Here is a 23,233-nt window from a genome sequence, read left to right on the forward strand (position 1 = left end):
GTAACAGGGAGGAAAAAAATACATTTCTAAATAACTTACATAACTTTTGCAGTTTCATGCAGGACATTCAAATGCAAGTGCAATGAAAGGAAATGTAAATGATTAGGTCTTTTTGTGTGAGCTTCAGAGCTGTGATGCTAGGGTTAATATAGGGTCATATATCTCTCTCTCCCTGATGATGACAACGCAACAGCCAAAGCATCAGCGAACTGAAGTCGATTCCAATTGAAATCCATGCAAGACACTCAAATAAAAGACAGCTTAACCTCATATGAAATGCTTACAAGGCCTGAGCTTAAATCCATATCAAATGGAGTTTGCCCGAGCTGTTACGTGGGTTAATGTCGGTCATGTTTCACTCCCCAACAATGACTGTACAGCAGTAGCCAGGGCATCGGGTTCGGGCAGAACATGTCCACACATCCGTTCAACTCTAACCAGGAAATGTGATTACTGTGGAGTTGTGGAAAATGATTCAACCCTGGCTGCTTGTCGGAATGTGTCGAGTCGAGACACTCTTTTCCAAAAAGGCTCGCTGGAGATCGCTCAGTAASTAGTACACCCAACTTCAAAAAATAAATACACTGCTCAAAAAAATAAAGGGAACACTTAAACAACACAATGTAACTCCAAGTCAATCACACTTCTGTGAAATCAAACTGTCCACTTAGGAAGCAACACTGATTGACAATAAATTTCACATGCTGTTGTGCAAATGGAATAGACAAAAGGTGGAAATTATAGGCAATTAGCAAGACACCCCCAATAAAGGAGTGGTTCTGCAGGTGGTGACCACAGACCACTTCTCAGTTCCATGTTCCTGGCTGATGTTTTGTCACTTTGAATGCTGGCGGTGCTTTCACTCTAGTGGTAGCATGAGACGGAGTCTACAACCCACACAAGTGGCTCAGGTAGTGCAGCTCATCCAGGATGGCACATCAATGCGAGCTGTGGCAAGAAGGTTTGCTGTGTCTGTCAACGTAGTGTCCAGAGCATGGAGGCGCTACCAGGAGACAGGCCAGTACATCAGGAGACGTGGAGAGGGCCGTAAGAGGCAACAACCCAGCAGCAGGACCGCTACCTCCGCCTTTGTGCAAGAGGAGCACTGCCAGAGCCCTGCAAAATGACCTCCAGCAGGCCACAAATGTGCATGCGTCTGCTCAAACGGTCAGAAACAGACTCCATGAGGGTGGTATGAGGCCCGACGCCACAGGTGGGGTTGTGCTTACAGCCCAACACCGTGCAGGAAGTTTGGCATTTGCCAGAGAACACCAACATTGGCAAATTTGCCACTGACGCCTGTGCTCTTCACAGATGAAAGCAGGTTCACACTGAGCACATGTGACAGACGTGACAGTCTGGAGACGCTGTGGAGAACTTCTGCTGCCTGCAACATCCTCCAGCATGACCGGTTTGGCGGTGGGTCAGTCATGTGTGGGTGGCATTTCTTTGGGGGCCGCACAGCCCTCCATGTGCTCGCCAGAGGTAGCCTGACTGCCATTAGGTACCGAGATGAGATCCTCAGACCCCTTGTGAGACCATATGCTGGTGCGGTTGGCTCTGGGTTCCTCTAATGCAAGACAATGCTAGACCTCATGTGGCTGGAGTGTGTCAGCAGTTCCTGCAAGAGGAAGGCATTGATGCTATGGACTGGCCCGCCCGTTCCCCAGACCTGAATCCAATTGAGCACATCTGGGACATCATGTCTCGCTCCATCCACCAACGCCACGTTGCACCACAGACTGTCCAGGAGTTGCGGATGCTTTAGTCAGGTCTGGGAGGAGATCCCTCAGGAGACCATCCGCCACCTCATCAGGAGCATGCCCAGGCGTTGTAGGGAGGTCATACAGGCACGTGGAGGCCACACACACTACTGAGCCTCATTTTGACTTGTTTTAAGGACATTACATCAAAGTTGGATCAGCCTGTAGTGTGGTTTATCCCACTTTAATTTTGAGTGTGACTCCAAATCCAGACCTCCATGGGTTGATAAATTTGATTTACATTGATAATTTYTGTGTGATTTTGTTGTCAGCACATTCAACTATGTAAAGAAAAAAGTATTTAATAAGAATATTTCATTCATTCAGATCTAGGATGTGTTATTTTAGTGTTCCCTTTATTTTTTTGAGCAGTGTATATCAAATCACAATGTTTTATCCCCTCGTAATTTAGGCTACATTTAACATCAACAAGTAGGGCTCTATTACCATGACAACCCGTGTCCCTCACCATTATTCCAGCAAGAAACGATCAATTCAATACGTGACATAATTGAAAAAAGACCGACATCATCCCCTCCTGGCACCTCTCCTTGCAATCACTGCCTTACGAGCACTTTCAGCACGTTTCCTCCAAGTTGGTAACCAACTATAGGCTAGTCATACAGAGGGCCTGGSACCTCTCTCAGCTTATGAGAGCATAGCATAGGCCTACTACTCAGACTAGAGCAGGTCTTAGCTCAGTATGTACAGTTTTGATGCATTTAGGTAGCTCTCATGCCAGTCTCATTAGAATCTAGGACATGGTGGTGGAATGCAGGTATAATACAGTGGCTGGTACTGGGGCTAATTGCCCTCTCTCTGCCACACACCAGATGTAATGTTCCTGAGTCGTACTGCTCGCTAAACAAAAACATCCGACAAGCAACCATGTGCTTGAGCTGCAGGCTGAGAATCTCCTCRTGTGAAGCCAAGATTGGTGCTGTAAACAGTGGGCCTAACATTGAGACTGTGGCTGTTCTGCTTGCTCCTGACTGTCCATATTAAGAACTCAGAAACAACATGAGTTCAGTACTTTKCACTTTTATACTGAAACATCTGACTGCAGGAAAAGCCACTTCGGCAGCAGACGACATCAACATGAGATTCTGACGTGAAAACCACTAGGATATCTGAGATCTGTAATAAATGGCATGCGTGCATTTGACAGTGAACTCCCATCAGGACACAGCGGATGCACTGAGGTCTATTGCTTTATGCTGTAGTGCTGCACTGTTTCTCTCTAGAGGCATACCTGGGAATTGTCGCTCCACCTCAAACAACACGCTGCTAAAATTGTAACGACGCAACCTCGTTATTCAAGGTAGACTACAGTATACACAGCACCACAGCCATCATTGGTATGGTGGTTCTGCAGATAGTCTTGTAGAGATGGTTCACAAAAGCAAAATGCCATTGCAAAATTAGCAGTCGGAGCGGAAGAGGTTTTGCAATGCAATGTGTCATCTTAAATTGTACACCACAGCTTGACAAAAATAAACCTGACCACAACTCATCATTATGTCCATGTTTGTCGAACCAGTCTGTGTGAGAAAGGCAGATTGGGAGTTTTAGGCTGGGTTTCTGTACAGCACTTTGAGATATCAGCTGATGTACGAAGGGCTATATAAATACATTTGATTTTAATTTGATGAATAGGCCTTTGGTGGTCATGAACATTTGTCAGACGGTAATTGAATGTTAATTAATGTTAACACTTTTAGCATCTCCAAGCCTTTTAGTATACACCGTCACAATAAATCCATTATTTATTTTAGGTCTAAAGAAACATGATATGAAGAAAATTTATTTCATAACAACAAAATATGAGTCTGTTTGTTATCTGACTATGTGCCATGCCATAGGCTGTAGGCTACTTCAATTAGCAGACAAGATGCTTATAAGTCCTGTGCCATTATTATATATTATATGATTTTATAGTAAGAAGGATATAATTTAACTTAGCTGAATAAGATAGAAATGATATTTTCACCATTCCAGAGCGAGTGCACATATGAAGTGGCTACATTGAGCGTAAAAGGTCCTATATGCTAGATTTAGAGTTATTTGACAACTTTAGTTGTGAACGATACAAACCTTAGAATGTCTTAGAAATCAAAGCATATATGGGCTGCATGATGCGACTACACTGAGTGTACAAAACATTAGGAATACCTTAACTTCTTATGGCTGCAGGGGCAGTATTGAGTAGCTTGGATGAAAGGTGCACAGAGGTGCCCAGAGTAAACGGCCTGCTCCTCAGTYATAGTTGCTAATATTTGCATATTATTATTAGTATTGGATAGAAAACACTGAAGTTTCTAAAACTGTTTGAATTATGTCTGTGAGTATAACAGAACTCATATGGCAGGCAAAAACCTGAGAAGTTCCACTTCCTGTTTGGATTTTTTCTGAGGTGCCAGATTTTCAAACAAGCTCTCATTGAAATTACAGCGAGATATTGATGAGTTTTCCTACGGCTTCCACTAGATGTCAACAGTCAATAGAACTTTGTCTGATGACTCTAATGTGAAGGGGGGGCGAAGGAGACAGGAATTAGTCACCACTGCCACGAGTATGTATGTTAACAACATTCTAAAGATTGATTCAGTACATCGTTTGACATGTTTCTACTGACTGTTATGGAACTTTTGGACATTTCGCCACGTTATAGTGGACGCGCTTTGTGACTTTGGAATTGTTTACCAAACGCGCTAACCAAAGTAGCTAATTGGACATAAATAACGGACATTATCGAACAAATCAAGCATTTATTGTGGACCTGGGATTCCTAGGACTGCATTCTGATGAAGTTCATCAAAGGTAAGGAAACATTTATCATGTATTCTCTGGTTTCTGTTGACTCCAACATGGCGGCTAATTTGGCTATTGTTCTGAGCGACGTCTCAGATTATTGCATGATTTGCTTTTTCCGTAAAGTTTTTTTGAAATCTGACACAGCGGTTGCATTAAGGAGAGGTATATCTATAATTCCATGTGTATAACTTGTATTATCATCTACATTTATGATGAGTATTTCTGTTGAAACGATGTGGCTATGCAAAATCCCTTGATGTTTTTGGAACTAGTGAATGTAACGCGCCAATGTAAACTCTTTGTAAAAACTTTATCAAACAAAACATGCATGTATTGTGTAACATGAAGTCCTATGAGTGTCATCTGATGAAGATCATCAAAGGTTAGTGATTCATTTTATCTCTATTTCTGCTTTTTGTGACTGCTATATTTCGCTGGAAAAATGGCTGTGCTTATTGTGGTTTGGTGGTGACCTAACATAATCGTTTGTAGTGCTTTCGCTGAAAAGCATATTTGAAATCGGACACTTTGGTGGGATTAACAACAAGATTACCTTTAAAATGATATAAAACACATGTATGTTTGAGGAATTTTAATTATGAGATTTCTGTTGTTTGAATTTGGCGCCCTGCACTTTCACTGGCTGTTGTCATATCGATCCCGTTAGCGGGATGCAGCCATAAGAAGTTTTAAGGCATCAACCACTGTTTGAGTAGTATGCAGCCTCTCTCTGCGTGGCAGGGGATATTCCACCCAAACTCTGTATGCCATGGACTCTCCAACCCTGTTCCAGCAGCTACCCAGTGGTTACATTTGGGAAACCAAGTGAAATCTGTTCGGGAACATCTATAGTAACATGTTTTCACAACGAAACATATTTCATTAAACTGTTGACAGCCACTCACTCTGCATGCTCGAGAAAGGAATGAAGAACAGAGGAGGAGATAGAAACACTCGGTGGTGAGATATTCTTTAGCTAAAGGTGTCAGCCTAGTCACTATGAAAATATAAAAAAATGCCAAACACAGATATTTGAAAACAATTGCAGCCTATGTAGCCTATTTGACTGATAAACCTTAGCTTACAACCCAAAACGGCTCRAAAAATAGACTTGCTTTCTAATTTGACGAGCTAACGCTGTTGATGGTCGTGGCCGTCTGTTCTCTCGGTCACTCCAGTGCATTCTAATTCCAGGTGTTCTTTTTTTTTTTAAAGAACCAAATAAACCGCTTTTGATTGATTTGGGCTTAACTCTAAGCTGCCCTGCACCATCAATGAACCAACAGCATCGCCTACAGGCTCATGGATAGAAAGTTTGGACTGTAGCATAAGGTAACCAGTCCATCCAGTATGCATAATACAGTCGATAATAAAGTCGATTACTAGAATTTGTTTAATTTTGCAGTAGAGGCTAGACCAATTATGTACCAAAGACATCTTAAATCAGTTTTTTTCTGCCGTGCGTAATATGTGGTAGGATATTAGGCTATGTATTGTATAATGCCACAATCATTATTTTAATTACGTTTATTTTTTTTTCAGATCTGGGGGTCATATATAGGCCCATGCGCTTTGGTGTTCAGAATGAATCATCACCTTAGAAAGCGCTGTCCATTTCTTTGCGTTTGGCTTAGAAAACACATACACAACGACCATGTTTTCCACTCAGTTTCAACCTGTTGTTGAATTTCTTTCTTCAAATTGATCAATCACAGTAGGTGAGTTTTAAAAGCATGGTACTGTTTTGATGACAAGTGTTTGTTGTGATTTTCAATTGCATTTGCATTGTGAGAGTGGTTAGAGGGACAATATAGTGCCGAGTACCAGGCCATTAGTGACCTGACAGTACTACAGAGTTGGGTACTACTAACGCATGTCCAGGGTGCGTAAAAGGAGATTACCATGACTCAACAGTTACGTGGAATTTGACTACGGTCATGACTCATGACTGCCGGTGTGTCGGTCGGTAATACGGTCACCACAACAGCCCTAGATATGAATTTACATTACATTTCAGACAATGAGTTCTCTATTGTTAGTACTTACATAAACTCCCCAGAGCACTCAATCAGCGACAATAGCCTGGGCTCCTTCTGACCAGACAGCCTTAGCTCCTGTCCTCTTACAGTTTGAACATCACTATTAAGGAACCAGCAGCAATCATGAGAGGGCAGGGACACAGACTAGGGCAGACTAGTCTGTGTCCCTGCTTGAACATAAAACTATAAATAGGCCTAGTGAACAGAATATTGACTATGATTTTGTGAACAAATATTTTACCCACTAACTACTCAAGACTGTTGTCTATTCAAGGCTGTTGTGAAATTCTTCAAATGTATCTAATGCTTGTGGTATTATTCAAGAAACAAAATGTTGTTTAACTAAAGTTAGTACATTTGCACAAGCCTCAAAGAGTAAGGCATCATGACCATAGATTGTATGGGCCAAGCAATGGGTTATTTGGTTACATTGATAACTACATTGTTTTGGAAACTGAAGCAAAAAGCAAGCGTTAGTTACGTTAGGCTGTTGCCATTCCACCAACTATGGCATGCAATTCTGAACATAGCATTCCAATCTAACTAGTTTAGTAACTAGGCTAAATGGGTTATCAAATCAATAAACATCTGAAATATTCAGAGTAACACACCCAAATGTTTGACCTGCAAGACAGTATTAGCTACATAAACTGTACTGTTTATTTACATTAAAATGCAAGCAAACCTAAACATTTAGACAATATTAAGGAAGCTAACGTTAGCTAGTTACCATTATGCTAGCAAGCTAGCTAGGTTTTAAAAGCAAAACAAAAAAATGGCACAGACTTTTAAAAGGATATTGCCAAACACTGCTCGTCACGTCCGAAGGCCAAAGAGGAATCCATTCTCAGCGATATATATATATATATATATACACACGTATGGTAGTTATAGGCAACTAGCTATATTTACTCGGTCCATCCAGACGTTTTAGGCAAGGAAAGTTGTTCAATCCCCGGGCCCACCCCTGACCAGCGGCCTTCCGGGTGACAGCTGCGGGCGGGGGGCAATGCTATGCTTGCAATAGGCTAGCTAGCTAACGCGTTAGGTAACGTTAGCTAGCTAATTCCACCATCAACCACTTGACAGCCAGTGCCGTGTAGTTACCAAGCTAGTTATCTAGAGAACTAGCTTAGCTGGTTCAATAATTTGTTGCAAGAGGTAGGCTGCATGCTATGTTCATATTGCTAGACTGGTCCTGGCTTAAAATGTGTTATCCACACGGACACAAAGAATGTGTGCTAGCTGTGCTAATCAAAATGCCGGTGGCATAATTAGCTACCTAGCTTTGATAATAATGTCATTATATTGCTAGTAACTCCTCCATCGTGGCACCTTGTCTGCAGTGCTGTCTTCTCTCCTCTTCAATGGCAGGCTAGCTAGCCATCCAGCGGCTACATAAACTCGGCACTTGCGTTGCGACCATTTGTGTACAACATTTGGTTACAGATTCACTCATGTGAACTTCCCTGCTTCGCAGCATTTGCGCATGGATGCTTTCTTCAGAGCAGTAGGGACGAGGTCAAACGGGAAAAGTACACAGGCTACATCAGAACAGTCAATTGAATATCATTATGATAATCATAAAGCCTGTTCGTGTGTGTGAATTGATCATACCATAAGGAATGAGCCCACGAAAACCCTTTAGCCCCTGTACACTGTATTAGACCAATACAGTACCTAATTAGGGACTACATTGACAAAGCTCTTGGATCCATGTATTCAAAAATGTTTCCAGCTACTAATCTCTTACCTGGACTAAGATTATCAATAACGTGGGTGAGAAAAACAGTGAAAACAATGGAGGTCTGTATAGCATGAGCTGGACCTACACTATGCTTGAGGATGGCGTCATCTACTGGACAGTTTACTGTAGGCTACATGAAGATCGAAGAATGAAGAATTTATGGAATTTAATGATACAAAAAAGGCCTAAATCAAAGAAACATTTGATTTGACTCAGTGCAATTGAAATTGTCTTACCATTTCCCAAAACTTCTAGGCAAAAAGTTATTACGTTTATTGAAACCCACCAACCAAAAACATGTTGAACTTATTATGTGTGTGCTTCATTCCAGTTATCTGAATATAATGAGGTTAGGACACCATATCATATAAAACGTACATTAAGGAAAGATAGATAACATGAAATTACAAGAAAATAATGTCTACTAAATATTCATTTTCAGTCTATGATTAATGTGTTGCTGCTGTCTATTCCCACAAGCTTTCCTGTGGATTCTCAAGCATTGCAGGCCTTTTATTTTATGTATAGTATAGAATACAATAGAATACCTATAGATATTCAGACACTGCTGGCCTTTATCTTATGTGTATTCAATTTGATTCTATTCTACTCTACTCCTGTGGATTCTCGGGCACTGCAGGCTTTTATTTTATGGATATTCTATTCTATTCCCTATTATCTTATGGATGGCGTATGGGCTGGAGTCCCTGTGGGGCCAGATGTCTCCGAACTTGGGCATCTCCTTCTCCTCTCCCTCCCTTTCCACCATCTCCACCGTCATGGTCGCTGGACTGAAGATATCCGCCGCACGGTAGGACTGGGTGAGGCGGCGGAAGGAGGAGGCATCAGAGGTGTCGTCGTCATACTGGTCCTCCATGACTTCCCGGCGGGGTCTGCGGCTGGCCTTGAGCTCATCCCCCAGCTCTCTTGCCAAGTCCTTGACGTCCCTCACCACGGTGGAGCGCAGGCCGAACAGACAGAGCAGGAAGACTAGACCAGCGCAGATCCCTGAGACAAAGTAGAGGGCCACTCTCTCTGGAAGACCTGTGGGTGGAGGGATGATACACTAGTCTGGGGTGAAACTAGCATGATATTGCTCAATGAGAAATAGATAGAAGACAAAGCCTATATTGACAGCTATACAATCAAGATAGTTACAATTGGTTGGCCTGGTCCCAGATCTGTTTGTGCTGTCTTGCCAAATCCTACAGCTATACAGAACAAACAGATCTGGGACCAGGCTAATGATGGGTGCCTGCTGATCATTAAGTAAGACAATGCATAATATATCAAGTACAAAGAGTCCCTGCTAATGAGTAACCAGCCTACATGCACACAGAAAACAATAGACCTACCCAGTATTTTGTCAAAAATTTCCAGAGAGTTGGTATAAAGCACGTTTTGAGGCCTGATGACGCCGGGGCCAGTGTACCAGCCTCCTGCAGATGAGAATGGACTTACTGTGCCTTCTGCCCAACGGCTGCAAATCATATTGTCCACCGACCTAATTGCACGGCTAGTAGCTGAGCTAAAGCTACATTTACTTGGATACATGTATTTGTAGGTGTCTTACCATGTGTGTAGTCTGAGATCAAGAAAGGGTCTGATGTTGATCCGCTCCGTCCCACATCCTCCAAGAGATATCGAGGAACTGGTGAGGCAAAAGAGGGTTCATTYTGATCAATTTCTCAGTAATCTGGTGAGACCATGAAAACAGAGGGCAAGATGATATGAAAACTATTTCTTCAACTGTGGGTTATAGACACCATGATGTTTGTGTCTCTCACATGGTTGTGGCTCTTTGACTTCTAGTCACATACCACATGTAAAGGACACTCTCAGGTGCTTCCTGGTGCCCGGAAAACACGGGTCCCCAAAGTTGTGTGTGTCAGCCAGCACTGAGCAGTTGGCTCGGCCATGACACCTGCGTGACACCTTCCTCAGGGCAGATGGTGACAGACACTCTGAAGGATAGATGTACACTCTGATGAGATGTGGGTCAAATAAGTCAAATACTTTCAAATACTTGAGCTGTGCTTGATATAGTCGGATACAAACAAGCAAAAGGACTAGTCCCAAAAGTATAAACTCCAACCTTAATCAAGCACAAGTATTTAAAATAGGTATTTGATCCTGGTCTGACTCTGATATACAGTAGGCTATAGAGGTTGAAAACATGCATAGGTCAAGGGTATATCCATGTACCTACTCATGTGTTACTCATCTGTAGTAAGTAACATAGTACTATTGATTATGTATTGATACATGCACATGATTTTATATCCTAGTATTTGACCACTAGATGACACTTTAGTTCCCTGTTTCACACCAATGACTATGGTTTCAGACCCATGTCAGGCTGTGGTGCAGTTTCCTGAGGACAGTTGGGACTCCCGTGCAGCAGGTGGCCAAATGTCGCCGAGTAGATAGCCAGGACAGTGTTATTCTTACACACCAGCCTCAGTCTCTCGTTTTCACACACCAACCTAGTACGGTGGTGCTCTGAAAGACAAAAACAGCAGTATCGATCACTGACAAACTTACTGTATAATACTGTATATTTCAATAGAACTAGATGTTATTCTATTCAGTTGAATAGAAACAGACACATTTAATTCAGTGTCCGATAATACATTTCCTGATGTATCCAGTTGTGGAGTACTATTCAAGATCTTTTGTCTCCTAAATTCACAACCACAGTTTATGACAGTTTGTGTTACCCTCACACAATCAAACCCTGTGGACTAGTCTCACCTGGGCGACAYTTGTAGGACACTATGAGGTACTTGCTGGTGAGGGGACAGGGGTCCTGACCAAACACTGGGCTAATGACAGGTATATGACAGGAACGCCGGTCCTGACACTCGGACACCACTTTCTGCAGGGACAATACAACAATGTCTGAGTGTGAGAAAAATATGCACATTTACATGCAAGTCCTTAGGTCTCAGGCAAGGTTACTCATCAAAAGGCTTTAGCTCAGCAGACAGTCTTGAGGCATACCGGAGACCCAGGTTCAAACCCACAACTTATTAAATCACTGCTGTAGTAATTCCTAATAGTATGTGATTAATATTATTTAAGTGAAGAGTAAAATGTTCATAAGTTTTCAACTTGTGGAGCAAACTGCTGATAACTGCTGATAAGTTGGCTTCTGTTTTGCTGTCAGTAATAGAGGACAACTCTGTGTGGCTAATTACTATACTGTACCTGGATAGCGACAGAAGAAGTGCATCCAGTGTTGTCCTCAGTCATGTTTGTGTTTGCAGGGGGACATAAGTTCTTGCTGGGGACACGGCGTCCGTAGAATGCTGACAGGACGGACACAGAGGTTCTGGAGGGACACTTGATAGAAAGGGTGTCTCCATCACAGGCATGAGCAGTGTGGTTTCTTAGTATTGTGTGGAGGTACACTGAAAAGGAACAGATGGTATGCATGGAGATAAGACTTAGACCTCAAAGATCAAACTGACAACTGTCAATGCTTTTGATCAAATTCACCACCTCTCAAGAAATGGAGCAGAAAATGCATATAGAAAATTATTCAAATAAAAAGGCCCTATAAAGCAAGGACGGGATTATTATGCCAAAATATTGTACTGTAATTGATTTTACATTTAAGAGGCAGGCAATGCCAACAGTACAATATAACACTGTTCAAACAAACACCCTGTCATGCAGTGCCTTCAGAAAGTATTCATACCCCTTGACTGGAGTGTGGTGTCAGGAAAACAACCTCTCACTTAACGTCAACAAAACAAAGGAGATGATTGTGCACTTCAGGAAACAGCAGAGGGAGCACCCCCTATCCACATCGACGGGACAGTAGTGGAGAAGGTGTAAAGTTTTAAGTTCCTTGGCATACACATCACGGACAAATTGAAATGGTCCACCCACACAGACAGTGTAGTGAAGAAGGCGCAACAGCGCCTCTTCAACCTCAGGAGGCTGAAGAAATTTGATTTGGCACCTAAAACCCTCACAAACTTTTWCAGATGCACAATCGAGAGCATCCTGTTGGGCTGTATCACTGCCTGGTATGGTAACTGCACCGCCATCAACCGCAAGGCTCTTCAGAGGGTGGTGCGGTCTGCACAACGCATCACCGGGGAAAAACTATCTGCCCTCCAGGACACCTACACCACCCGATGTCACAGGTAGGCAAAAAATATCATCAAGGACAACAACCACCCGAGCCACTGTCTGTTCACCTCGCTACCATCCAGAAGGCGAGGTCAGTACAGGTGCATCAAAGCTGGGACCGAGAGACTGAAGAAYAGCTTCTATCTCAAGGCCATCAGACTGTTAAACAGCCATCACTAACACAGAGGCTGCTGCCGACATACAGACTCAAATCATTGACCACTTTAATAAATGGATCACTAGTCACTTTAAATAATACCACTTTAATAATGTTTACATATCTTACATTACTCATCTCATATGTATATACTGTATTCTATTGCATCTTATCTATGCAACTCGGCTATCGCTCCTCCATATATTTATATGTACATATTCTTATTCCATCTATTTACATTTGTGTGTATGAGGAAATTGTTGTGGAATTGTTAGATTACTTGTTAGTTATTACTGCACTGTCAGAACTAGAAGCACAAGCATTTCGCTACACTCGCATTAACATCTGCTAACCATGTGTATGTGACCAATAATATTCTATCTGATTTGACTTATTCCACATTTTGTTGTGTTACAGCCTGAATTCAAATGGGTTGAATTTATTTTTATTTATTACCCATCTATACACAATGCCCATAATGTCAAAGTGAAAATATGTTTTTAGAAATTTTTGTAGATTTATTGAAAATGTAATACAAAAAKATCTAATTAATATAAGTATTCACACCTCTGAGTCAATACTGTACATGTTAGAATCCCCTTCGGCAGCGATTACAGCTGTGAGCCTTTCTGGGTATATCAGGAATCAAGGTAAGACCCAAGTGCAGACTGTGTGAAGTAATAATGTTTATTGTAACCACAGGGGCAGGCAAACGACAGGTCAAGGCAGGCAGGGGTCGATTATCCAGAGCAGAGCCCAAGGTACAGGACGGCAGGCAGGCTCAGAGACAGGCGGGCGGCTACAGGGTCAAGACAGGCAAAGGTCAAAAACCAGGAGGACGAGCAAAAGAGAGACTAGGGTAAACAGGAGCTGAAACAACCCGCTGGTAGGCTTGAACAAACAAGATGAACTGGCAACAAACAGACAGAAAACACAGGCATAAGTACCCAGGGGATAATGGGGAAGATGGGCGACAACTGGAGGGGGATGGAGACAAGCACAAGGACAGGTGAAACAGATCAGGGCGTGACAGGGTAAGTCTCTAAGAGATTTGCACACCTGGATTGTACAATATTCAAACGTTATTCTTTAGAAAATTCTTCAAGCTCTATCAAATTGGTCCTTGATCATTGCTAGACAACCATTTTCAAGTCTTCCCATAGATTTACAAGCAGATTTAAGACAAAACTGTTACTCCCCCACTCAGGAACATTCACTGTCTTCTTGGTAAGCAACTCTAGATTTGGCCTTGTGTTTTAGGTTATTCCATTCCGTTTCTTTTTTAAACTTAAAAAAGAAACTAAGGGGCCTTACAGATAACTGTATCCTCCTCAACTTAGGGGTTGAATACTGTCTCCTCAAGACGTTTGAGCTTTTCATTTTTAATTAATTYGTTAACATTTCTAGTAACAGAATTACCTTTGACATTATGGGGTATTGTGTGTAGGCCAGCGTAAAAAAAAATCTAAATTGAATCAATTTCAAATTCAGGCTGTAACACAACAAAATGTGGAAAAGGTTCGAGGGGTGTGAACAAACTACATGACCAAAAGTATGTGCTCGTCAAACATTTCATTCCAAAATCATGGGCATTAATATGGAGTTGGTCCCCCCTTTGCTGCTATTACAGCCTCCACTCTTCTGGAAAGGCTTTCCACTAGATATTGGAACATTTCTGCAGGGATTTGCTTCTATTCAGCCACAAGAGCATTAGTGAGGTCGGACACTGATCTTGGGCGATTAGGCCTGGCTCGCAGTCGGCGTTCCAATTCATAACCAAAGGTGTTCGATGGGGTTGAGGTCAGGGCTCTGTGCAGGCCAGTCAAGTTCTTCCACACCAATCTCAACAGACCATTTCTGTATGGATCGCACTCTGTGCACGGGGGCATTGCCATGCTGAAACAGGAAAGGGCCTTCCCCAAACTGTTGCCACAAAGTTGGAAACACAGAATTGTCTAGATGCATTGTATGCTGTAGCGTTAAGATTTCCCTTCACTGGAACTAAGGGGTCTAGCTCGAACCATGAAAAACAGCCACAGACCATTATTCCTCCTTCACCAAACTTCACAGTTGGCACTGTGCATTGGGGCAGGTAGCGTCTTGCTTTGCATCCACCAAACCCAGATTTGTACATCGGACTGCCAGATGGTGAATCGTGATTTATCACTCCAGAGAACTAATTTCCAATGGCGGCAAGCTTTACACCACTCCAGCCAACACTTGACATTGCGCATTGTGATCTTAGGCTTGTGTGCGGCTGCTCGGCCATGGAAACCCATTTCATGAGCTCCCGACTAACAGTTCTTGTGCTGACATTGCTTCCAGAGGCAGTTTGGAACTCGGTAGTGAGTGTTGCAACCGTGGACAGACGATTTTTACTCGTCACTCGGCACTCGGCGGTCCAGTTCTGTGAGTTTGTGTGGCCTACTACTTCGTGGCAGAGCTGTTGTTGCTCCTAGACGTTTCCACTTCACAATAACAACACTTACAGTTGACCGGGGCAGCTTTAGCAGGGCAGAAATTTGACAAACTGACTTGTTGAAAAGATGGCATCCTATGACGGTGCCATGTTTTAAGTCACTGAGCTCTTCAGCAAGGCCATTCTACTGCCAATGTTTGTCTATGGAGATTGCATGGCTGTGTGCTCGATTTTATACACCTGTCAACAACGGGTGTGGCCGAAATAGCCGTRTCAACTAATTTGAAGGGGTGTCCAAATACTTTTGTGTATGTAGTGTACTTTCTGAAGTCTGTATCTAATCTTCTGGGAGTGGTTTTAATCAGCTTTTTACTAGCTGACAAGCTGTTCAGAGTTTATTAAACATATTTAAKAAATAAAAGATGACCTCACATTCAAGAAGCCATATAGGGCTTGATACACTTGAGTTAGTAATAAATCAATTGCCATACAAATAAAATAATCGACTAAACACAGAATGAGTTTGTTTTTCCTAAGTCATCATCTTTTAACAATGAAATTACATTACATCTCATGTAATGCAGGTGCTTCTACACCTGCATTGCTTGCTGTTTGGGGTTTTAGCACTTTGAGATATCAGCTGATGTAAGAAGGGCTTTATAAATAAATGTGATTTGATAAACCATCTTGGCCGATTTACCTGAAAAAGCCCTTTTAATGGAGAATCTCCATTGATTGAAAATGCTTCTTAATTGAGGACTAGGCTTCATCTGTGAAGCAACAGTTTGACACATTGCACATTCTGTGTCCTGTGTCATTGTACTCATGGTCACCCAGCCCTGGTTACAAGAGGGTTGTGTCCCAAACATTGGGAGTAGCTCTCCTGAGCAGTGTTGTGCTATGATACACAAACACATAGGATAACAGAGTTCATAACAGAGTTGGATCCATAGAAATAGAATTCCTAGAACGGACAAAATGTTGACTTAAAGGGAAATTATCTGTTCTAGTGATTCTTATTCTATTGTTGGATTTGGACTCATCTTATTGTCACAGCGATTTCCTGGGCCATAGAAATAGAATGAGTAAAATGAATATCCTTTCTAGTCATTCTATTTCTATGCCCTGGCCACTGTCTGGCTGGGTCTGTTTTGTGTTCCCCAATGGCATGCAGCTCTGCAGAGCCACGGTAGGGCAGTACCAGTCACTCACTCACAATGTGCTATTCTTAGAGCAGCTCATTGCTCACACCCATACACAGATGTTGATCCCTGTAATGGTCAGATATAGAGATGGAGTGACAATGACAAGCCCCAGACAAAGGCAACACTGGTCAGTAGTGGTCACCCTGCATGGACTGGCTGTCTATCTTGTCCAAACAAATCATCATGTAACATCTCTGTTTGTTGTCATGCTGAAGTGTCTGACATTCATCAATGAATATGCAACCAGGACAACACAAATACACTCACTGGCCATTTTATTAGGTACATCCATCTAGTTCCAGGTTGGACCCCCCTTTGCCTCCAGAACAGCCTGAATTCTTCAGGGCATAGAAACATTGCTCAATTCATATCAAGGGACCTAACATGTGCCAGGAAAACCTTCCCCACACCATTACACCACCGCCACCAGCCTGTACTACTGATACCAGGCAAGATAGGGCCATGGACTGATGCTGCTTACGCTAAATCCTGACTGCCATCAGCATGACGCAACAGGAACCGGGATTTGTCGTACAAGACAATGTTTTTCCACTCCTCAATTGTTCTGTCTTATTGATTGCGTTCCCACTGGAGCTGCTTCTTCTTGTTTTTAGCTGATAGGAATGGAATCCGGTGTGGTGTGGTGGTGTGCAGCAATAGCCTATCCGCGGCAAAGACCGACGAGTTGTGTGTTTCCCGAGATGTCGTTCTGCACACCACTGTTGCACAGCGCCGTTATTTCTATGTTTGTGGCCCGCCTGTTAGCTTGCACGATTCTTACCATTCTCCTTAAACCTCTTATCAATGAGCTGTTTACGCCCACAGGATTGCCGCTGACTGAATGCTTTTTGTTTGTGGCACCATTCTCTGTAAACCCTAGACACTGTCGTGGGTGAAAAGCACAGGAAGCACAGGAAAAGCACAGGCCATTTCTGAGATGCAGGAACCGGCATGCCTGGCACCGACAATCATACCATGCGGAAAGTCGCTTAGGTGACTCGTTTTGCCAATTCTAACGTTCAAATAAACAGTAACTGAATGCCTTGATGCCTGCCTGCCTGCTTTATATAGCACATATATATATATATATATATATATATATATATATATAGTCTGTATGAGCAAACCATTTTCATGAACGGGGTGGTGTACTTAAACTGACCACTGAGTGTATATCACTGCTATCATCTCAAACGGGTGTCAATGTCATTCTTATTTAAGTACAAAAAAATACTATTACTCAGGCCTATAATTCTAAATTCTGTTTGCTTGATATGTGTATTGAAACAGATAATAGTGCATGGCCATTATCAGTGATATGTGAAGAATTAAACAAGAATGATATTTTCAGAATTATAATGGTTATTATAATGACATTATTGTCAATGAGGAGGACAGGGTGCTTTAACCCTATAACCCTGACTCTTGTCTCTCACAGTGAACCGCTGCCGCTGTTTGTTGGCACAGGATGTCCAGGAGATAAATCAGGGAATGTACCGTCCCAAATGACACCCTATTCCCTATATAGTGCACAACTTCGACCAGGGCCCTGTGAGCAAACCGGGTGCCATTTGGGATGCTGCTAGTGTCTTGCATAGGCTTCCTCTCTACACAGCATGTAGTGCTGAGTGAGCCATACCAGTATCTATTTTCCACCACTTTTTCTCTATAACAGCAATAACAAAGGCCAAAAACACACTTACCGGAGAAATCTGGAGAGGACCATGCGCTGTGTGTGTTCAGAGCCAGGATGAGGAAGAGGAACAGAGACCAGCAGGACCTCCAGAAGCTCCATGGGACTGTCATGGTGCCCATCCTATATTACACACCACCAGTGGGGTTTGTCACTATGCGATGCTGCCTGGCTGTTTACTGACCGTGAGTGAGTGGTCAATGATACCCATTGTCTTGACTATCGAACAGTCCCCCTTTTCACAGTCAAAAGGATCAGCTGACTGTTTAGTGTGTGTGTGTGTGTGTGTGTGTGTGTGTGTGTGTGTGTGTGTGTGTGTGTGTGTGTGTGTGTGTGTGTNTGTGTGTGTGTGTGTGTGTGTGTGTGTGTGTGTGTGTGTGTGTGTGTGTGTACGTACATACAATTGTGCGTGCATGTGTGCATGGATGTGCTTGTGGGTGTGCATGCAAGCATTTTTGTCCACTTGTGTGTTTATCACCTACCATCCAAGGTGTGAGAACTATAGACCAACTGTATATAAGAAGAGACCAATGTTATTGAGGTGAAAATAAATAAGCTCAACACAGCTATTAGGTACACATGGATACCTTCTTTGTTTAGTGTGATAACATGTTGTATTGACCCTGCGTGTGTAACGGCCGAATCAAGACCCCCATCATCCCACTGGTCAACATGGAGGGTCCTGTTCATATAGACAAAGAGGTTATCTGCATTCCAAATGCAGGGGTGGAAAGAGTAGTGAAATATCCTACTCAAGTAGGACTATTGTTTCTTTAATTACATTTTACTCAAGTAGAGGTAAAATTACTGGTGTAGATTTTTTTTTAATACATTAAAATATAAAAGTAGCTCATTTAAAAGTACTCAGAGCAAAAGTAATTTAAAATAAAAACATTGACCTTGATAATTAGCTAATTTCGCTAAGGTTACCGGAACGTCATTACACATGAGAGGAAATGTATGTACAGTAGGAACTACGTTTTTATTTATTTTATGAGTTGCAGCAAGGCGCATCTACATGTGAAAACGAAGGATTTGTCAAAAATATACTATTAACATTTGTCAACTTAAACTTTCAAAGCAATGAAGATGTATTGGTAAAAAATATATACAAAATAAAGTTAATAAACAAAGTTGCCAGACTTCTATATACAGTACTTCTATATACAGACTTCATAAATAAACATGTCTAATTCTTTCACTTCTTCAATCCCTCATTACCCCCTCTGTTACTTGTTACTTGTCCAGGGGACCGGCTGAKTTTCACTCACTCCCCCATTCACACTCTTTCCTTCACTCACTCAGTCCCTCACTCACAAAATGTATCTTTTATGAGTACTGAAATATCCTACTCAACTAGAAGTACTGTTACTATAATGCAATTTTCCTCAAGTATAAGTAAAATTACTGACTTTCAAAAATACTCAAAGTATAAGTACTCGGAAAAGCTAGTCAATTACAGTAACGAGAGTAGCTGTAATTAGTTACTTTACACCTCTGTCCAAATGGAACCCTAATCCCTTTATAGTGCACTACTTGTAATGAGTCCTGGTCGAAATTAGTGCACTATATAGGCAGCAGGGTGCCATTTGAGACTTCCTCAAAGAGGTGKTTTTCCAGAGGGGCTCACTTCCAGATGCTGTGTGTTTAATGGAGATATGGCTAGTCTGTCTCCCTGAGATAGGCCTTTTCTTTTCCTCTGCTCTGTGGAAGGGGAAGAGAGAGGTCAATGGCAAGTAACACATTTCCAGCCAGCTCTGCTTTTCCAGTAACACTCCAGATATCACACTTAATTGTCACAATGTTTATGTTAATACTTGTTTCATTGCTCCATAAGTTTGTGACATATCTGTTGTTTCCATTCTTCTTATTCTGGTCCAAAAAAATGATTTACTAGGAAAGGTACATTACCTGAATGAAAAGTTGTGTGCTTTCTTCAGCTGTTCAAATATAAGAAAGGATGAAAGTAAATAGTAAGTAGTATATCAAATAACAGTAGTGTTGCAAACACATTAATGAACAAATATAGTCTTTTTACGTAGACAGGTTTATTCAAGGCAACTGAAATGCATGCCTGTATAACAGGAGGTTGGTGGCACCTTAATTCCATTCGCTCCGTTCCAACCTTTATTGTGAGCCGTCCTCCCCTCAGCAGCCTCCACTGACCTGTATGTTTAATAGATGTGATGCACATGGGAACCAAACCCATCATGCTTCAACTGAGCTATCAGCGCCACTCAGTGCAGTTGTCATAGCAACCAAATATTGATCAATTAATAAAACTAGTGAACTCAGTTGGTACGTAGGTTCACAACTGCGCCAACTAGAGTGAGGATCAGTGAGAGTTGATTGGCTTCTCTCGGATAAGATCAGATAGTTGTTTATCGTGTAGGAGATCGGAACATAATTACAAATCATTTGTAGACTGCAAATTGACTGCAAGAAGCCCAAAACGATATAATGTTTGACTAAAACATAATAATTTCAAACCTTGCTTACATTTGTATACGATCAYATGTCTCTCTATTATGCGTGGGAATAATTGGAACAGATTTCATTAATTTAATTAAAATCACTTGGAGCTGATATCCTGGTGTTTTTACAGTCATTTATGTCCAACAATGAAAATGTAAAAATCTTTTTTTTTGCTCAGGAAAACTTGGGAGGACCAAATGAAACCATCCCTGGCCCAAATTCGGCCCGCTGGCCGCCAGTTGGTGAACCCTGCTCTAAAGGTCAACCAATTCCAAGATGAGTCACACTCTTGGACACTCTTGGTGCGATACAGTCAATCAGATGGAATTCATAGGGGCTGGGATAGATACACATCCCTGCTTTTTGATCCTATTGAGAAAACATATTGATCCCACATTTCCAACTTTCCCTTACCACCTTTCCCTTAATCATGATTAAGTTATTTTAACATGACAAGTGATCCAACATACGCACCACTGAAATCCAGAACACCTCCCAATGAGTGTCAATGTGGTGACTAAGTCCTGTAGGGAACTCCGCCTATGTCTATCACAGGAGGTTGGTGGCATCTTAATTGGGGAGGGCACGCTCGTGGTAATGGCTGGAGCGGAATGAGTGGAATGGTATCAAATACATCAAACACATGGTTTGGTGCCATTCCATTCGCTCCGTTCCAGCCATTATTATGAGCCGTCCTCTCCTCCGCAGCCTCTACTGATGTCTATGGTATAACCTCCTATTCTTTCTTCATTGGAGGAGGATGCTTTGTTACTCTCCCTGCTGGCTAATTTCCTGTTCTGGCTGCGGGTTATTTGTTTCATTTCCAGGATTTGTTGGGAGTTTCCATGTCGAGTGTTTGCTTTTTATCCTCGCCCCTCCTTGATGGAAATACCCATCAGACCCTGGGGGCGGCAGATACTATATATCTGAGACTAGAAGTACACTGAGCAGAGGTCCATATTGTTCAGTCATGTGTCCCTGGACTCCTTGTCTTATCAAGGTTTTAACCCCTCAGTAAGGCATGTGTTTCTTGAACCGTCTCCACACTGCTGAAAGATGTCAGAAACCGGTGAACTCCCCCGAGACTTATTTATACTGGGTTTACGTATGTACAGCTTGAGCAACTAAATTCCCCTGCAGATGTTGCAACTGCCAACTGATCTCTCACAGATGCACACACTTCAGTGAAAAGAGAACTAAAACCTTGTCTCCAGGGAGGTGTAAAGTGGCAATCATATCAAATTAATTCAATGAATTCACATCTAGAATATAATGTACTGTAGATAAAACAATATAACACCTCGCAGTTGTAATGCTTTATTTGTTATAAGCATGTACAGGCCTGATTAAATGACAGGAGATCATACATGCTTATGATAACTGCATTATAATGGATTGTCATTGATAACGTGCTGACTGGTTCTCACAAATAATAAGTAGATCTTTTACACTACTGCTAATCTCTGTTCATCATATATGCATAGTCACTTTAACCATATCTACATGTACATACTAGCTCAATCAGCCTGACTAACCGGTGTCTGTATGTAACCTCGCTACTTTTATAGCCTCGCTACTGTATATAGCCTGTCTTTTTTACTCTTGTTTTATTTCTTTACCTACCTATTGTTCACCTAATACCYTTTTTGCACTATTGGTTAGAGCCTGTAAGTAAGCATTTCACTGTAAGGTTGTAAGGTTGTACCAGTTGTATTCGCGCACGTGACAAATAAGCTTTGATTTGATTTGATTAGATCGTTGCTTTAATCGATGCGCTAAGGACTCGTGACAAACCGTCTTCCTTAGAGCAGCTTGTGCCTATTTATGGATTATGGACAAACCCTTTTGGTTTTCTTAAATTCCCCCCCCCCCCACCACTATATCCTCAGATGGTAACTGAAAGCAAAACTCATCCGCTCCATTCCCTCTACCCAAGGGATGTAGGCTGGGGGTTCTCCCATCATGACACAATGACCCGTGCCTCCACCTCCCCTGTGACTCACCAAGTACCAACATTAACCACAAACACCCATGTGATTTCACTAAAATCATGCCAGCCAGTTTCTACTGCTGGCAAGATATCATGCATTCCTGACATATTACAAAATGTAATTAAATAAACGCTTTATCACAGATTTATTTTTACAGGGATAACAGTCGTAGATCTTAGTTTTATATTAAGGTAGCTAACCGTGTAGTCTTAATTAAAGGTTASTGGCAATTCTGGGCAAATGTCAGCATTTTTTCCCAGAAATCCTTACCATAACACAGCATCAAAAATGTGTGATATATATATTTGTTACTCATGCGCAATTGGGTCTCATCACAAAATATCCTCATCTGGAAGTCCAGTTACCAAAGCAATCACTTGGTCCAACAGATGAGAGCCACTTGTGAAACTGAGAGCCACTTGCATTTGAACATTTCCAAATCAAAGGAGGTGTTAATGGTTATCCAGTATATTCCAACACAGTACATGCTTTGTAAGGAGCGAGCCAAAAAGTATAAAGTGTACACCGTTACTAGTGTGACAAATCATCAAAACAGTGTATTCAATATGGCTATACTGTCAGTATGAGGAATATGATAGCCATCAGGTTTTTTGTCACATGGTGAAACTATATTTCTACATTGTTTGATTAACCGTTATCAACTGACAAATAATAGGACCTATTTTAGGCTCTCCTCATAGAGAGAGCTTGGCACTGTTTATATAAGGGAGGACCACGCCCATCCTCTGGACCCACCCCCTCCTCTGACTTTTCACAGTGATAGCCT

The 23,233-nt window shown here is 42.0% G+C and overlaps 2 protein-coding genes across 8 annotated transcripts in view; both read right to left on the reverse strand.

The window, feature by feature from the left end:
• The window catches only part of ocrl (OCRL inositol polyphosphate-5-phosphatase), a 41,958-nt gene extending 33,444 nt beyond the window's left edge, over positions 1–8,514 (reverse strand). For all 6 annotated transcript variants that reach the window (XM_070444814.1, XM_070444812.1, XM_070444811.1 and 3 more), the window contains exons 1-2: positions 7,427–8,514; positions 6,624–6,716 (exon numbers count right to left, since the gene is read on the reverse strand). In XM_070444814.1, coding sequence (XP_070300915.1) covers positions 6,624–6,716; positions 7,427–7,461 — 128 coding nt within the window. In that variant the 5' untranslated portion in view covers positions 7,462–8,514. The remainder of the gene's footprint in view (positions 1–6,623; positions 6,717–7,426) is intronic.
• A 25-nt stretch (positions 8,515–8,539) lies between these two features.
• On the reverse strand, positions 8,540–18,168 carry si:ch73-335m24.2 (protein eva-1 homolog C). 2 transcript variants are annotated; one of them, XM_023992778.2, is made up of 8 exons: positions 17,991–18,168; positions 11,574–11,776; positions 11,118–11,241; positions 10,713–10,865; positions 10,184–10,327; positions 9,937–10,014; positions 9,719–9,802; positions 8,540–9,407 (listed from the first exon to the last, which is right to left on the reverse strand). In XM_023992778.2, exons 1-8 carry the CDS (start codon positions 18,100–18,102, stop codon positions 9,013–9,015), a joined length of 1,293 nt encoding a protein of 430 aa, XP_023848546.1. In that variant the 5' UTR covers positions 18,103–18,168; the 3' UTR covers positions 8,540–9,012. The 2 variants fall into 2 exon arrangements, with proteins under 2 accessions (XP_023848546.1, XP_023848547.1); XM_023992779.2 differs by lacking the exon at positions 9,719–9,802.
• Between the last annotated feature and the right edge of the window lie 5,065 nt (positions 18,169–23,233).

This window comes from Salvelinus sp. IW2-2015, linkage group LG8, assembly GCF_002910315.2.
Source record: "Salvelinus sp. IW2-2015 linkage group LG8, ASM291031v2, whole genome shotgun sequence".
Classification (NCBI taxonomy): domain Eukaryota; kingdom Metazoa; phylum Chordata; class Actinopteri; order Salmoniformes; family Salmonidae; genus Salvelinus; species Salvelinus sp. IW2-2015.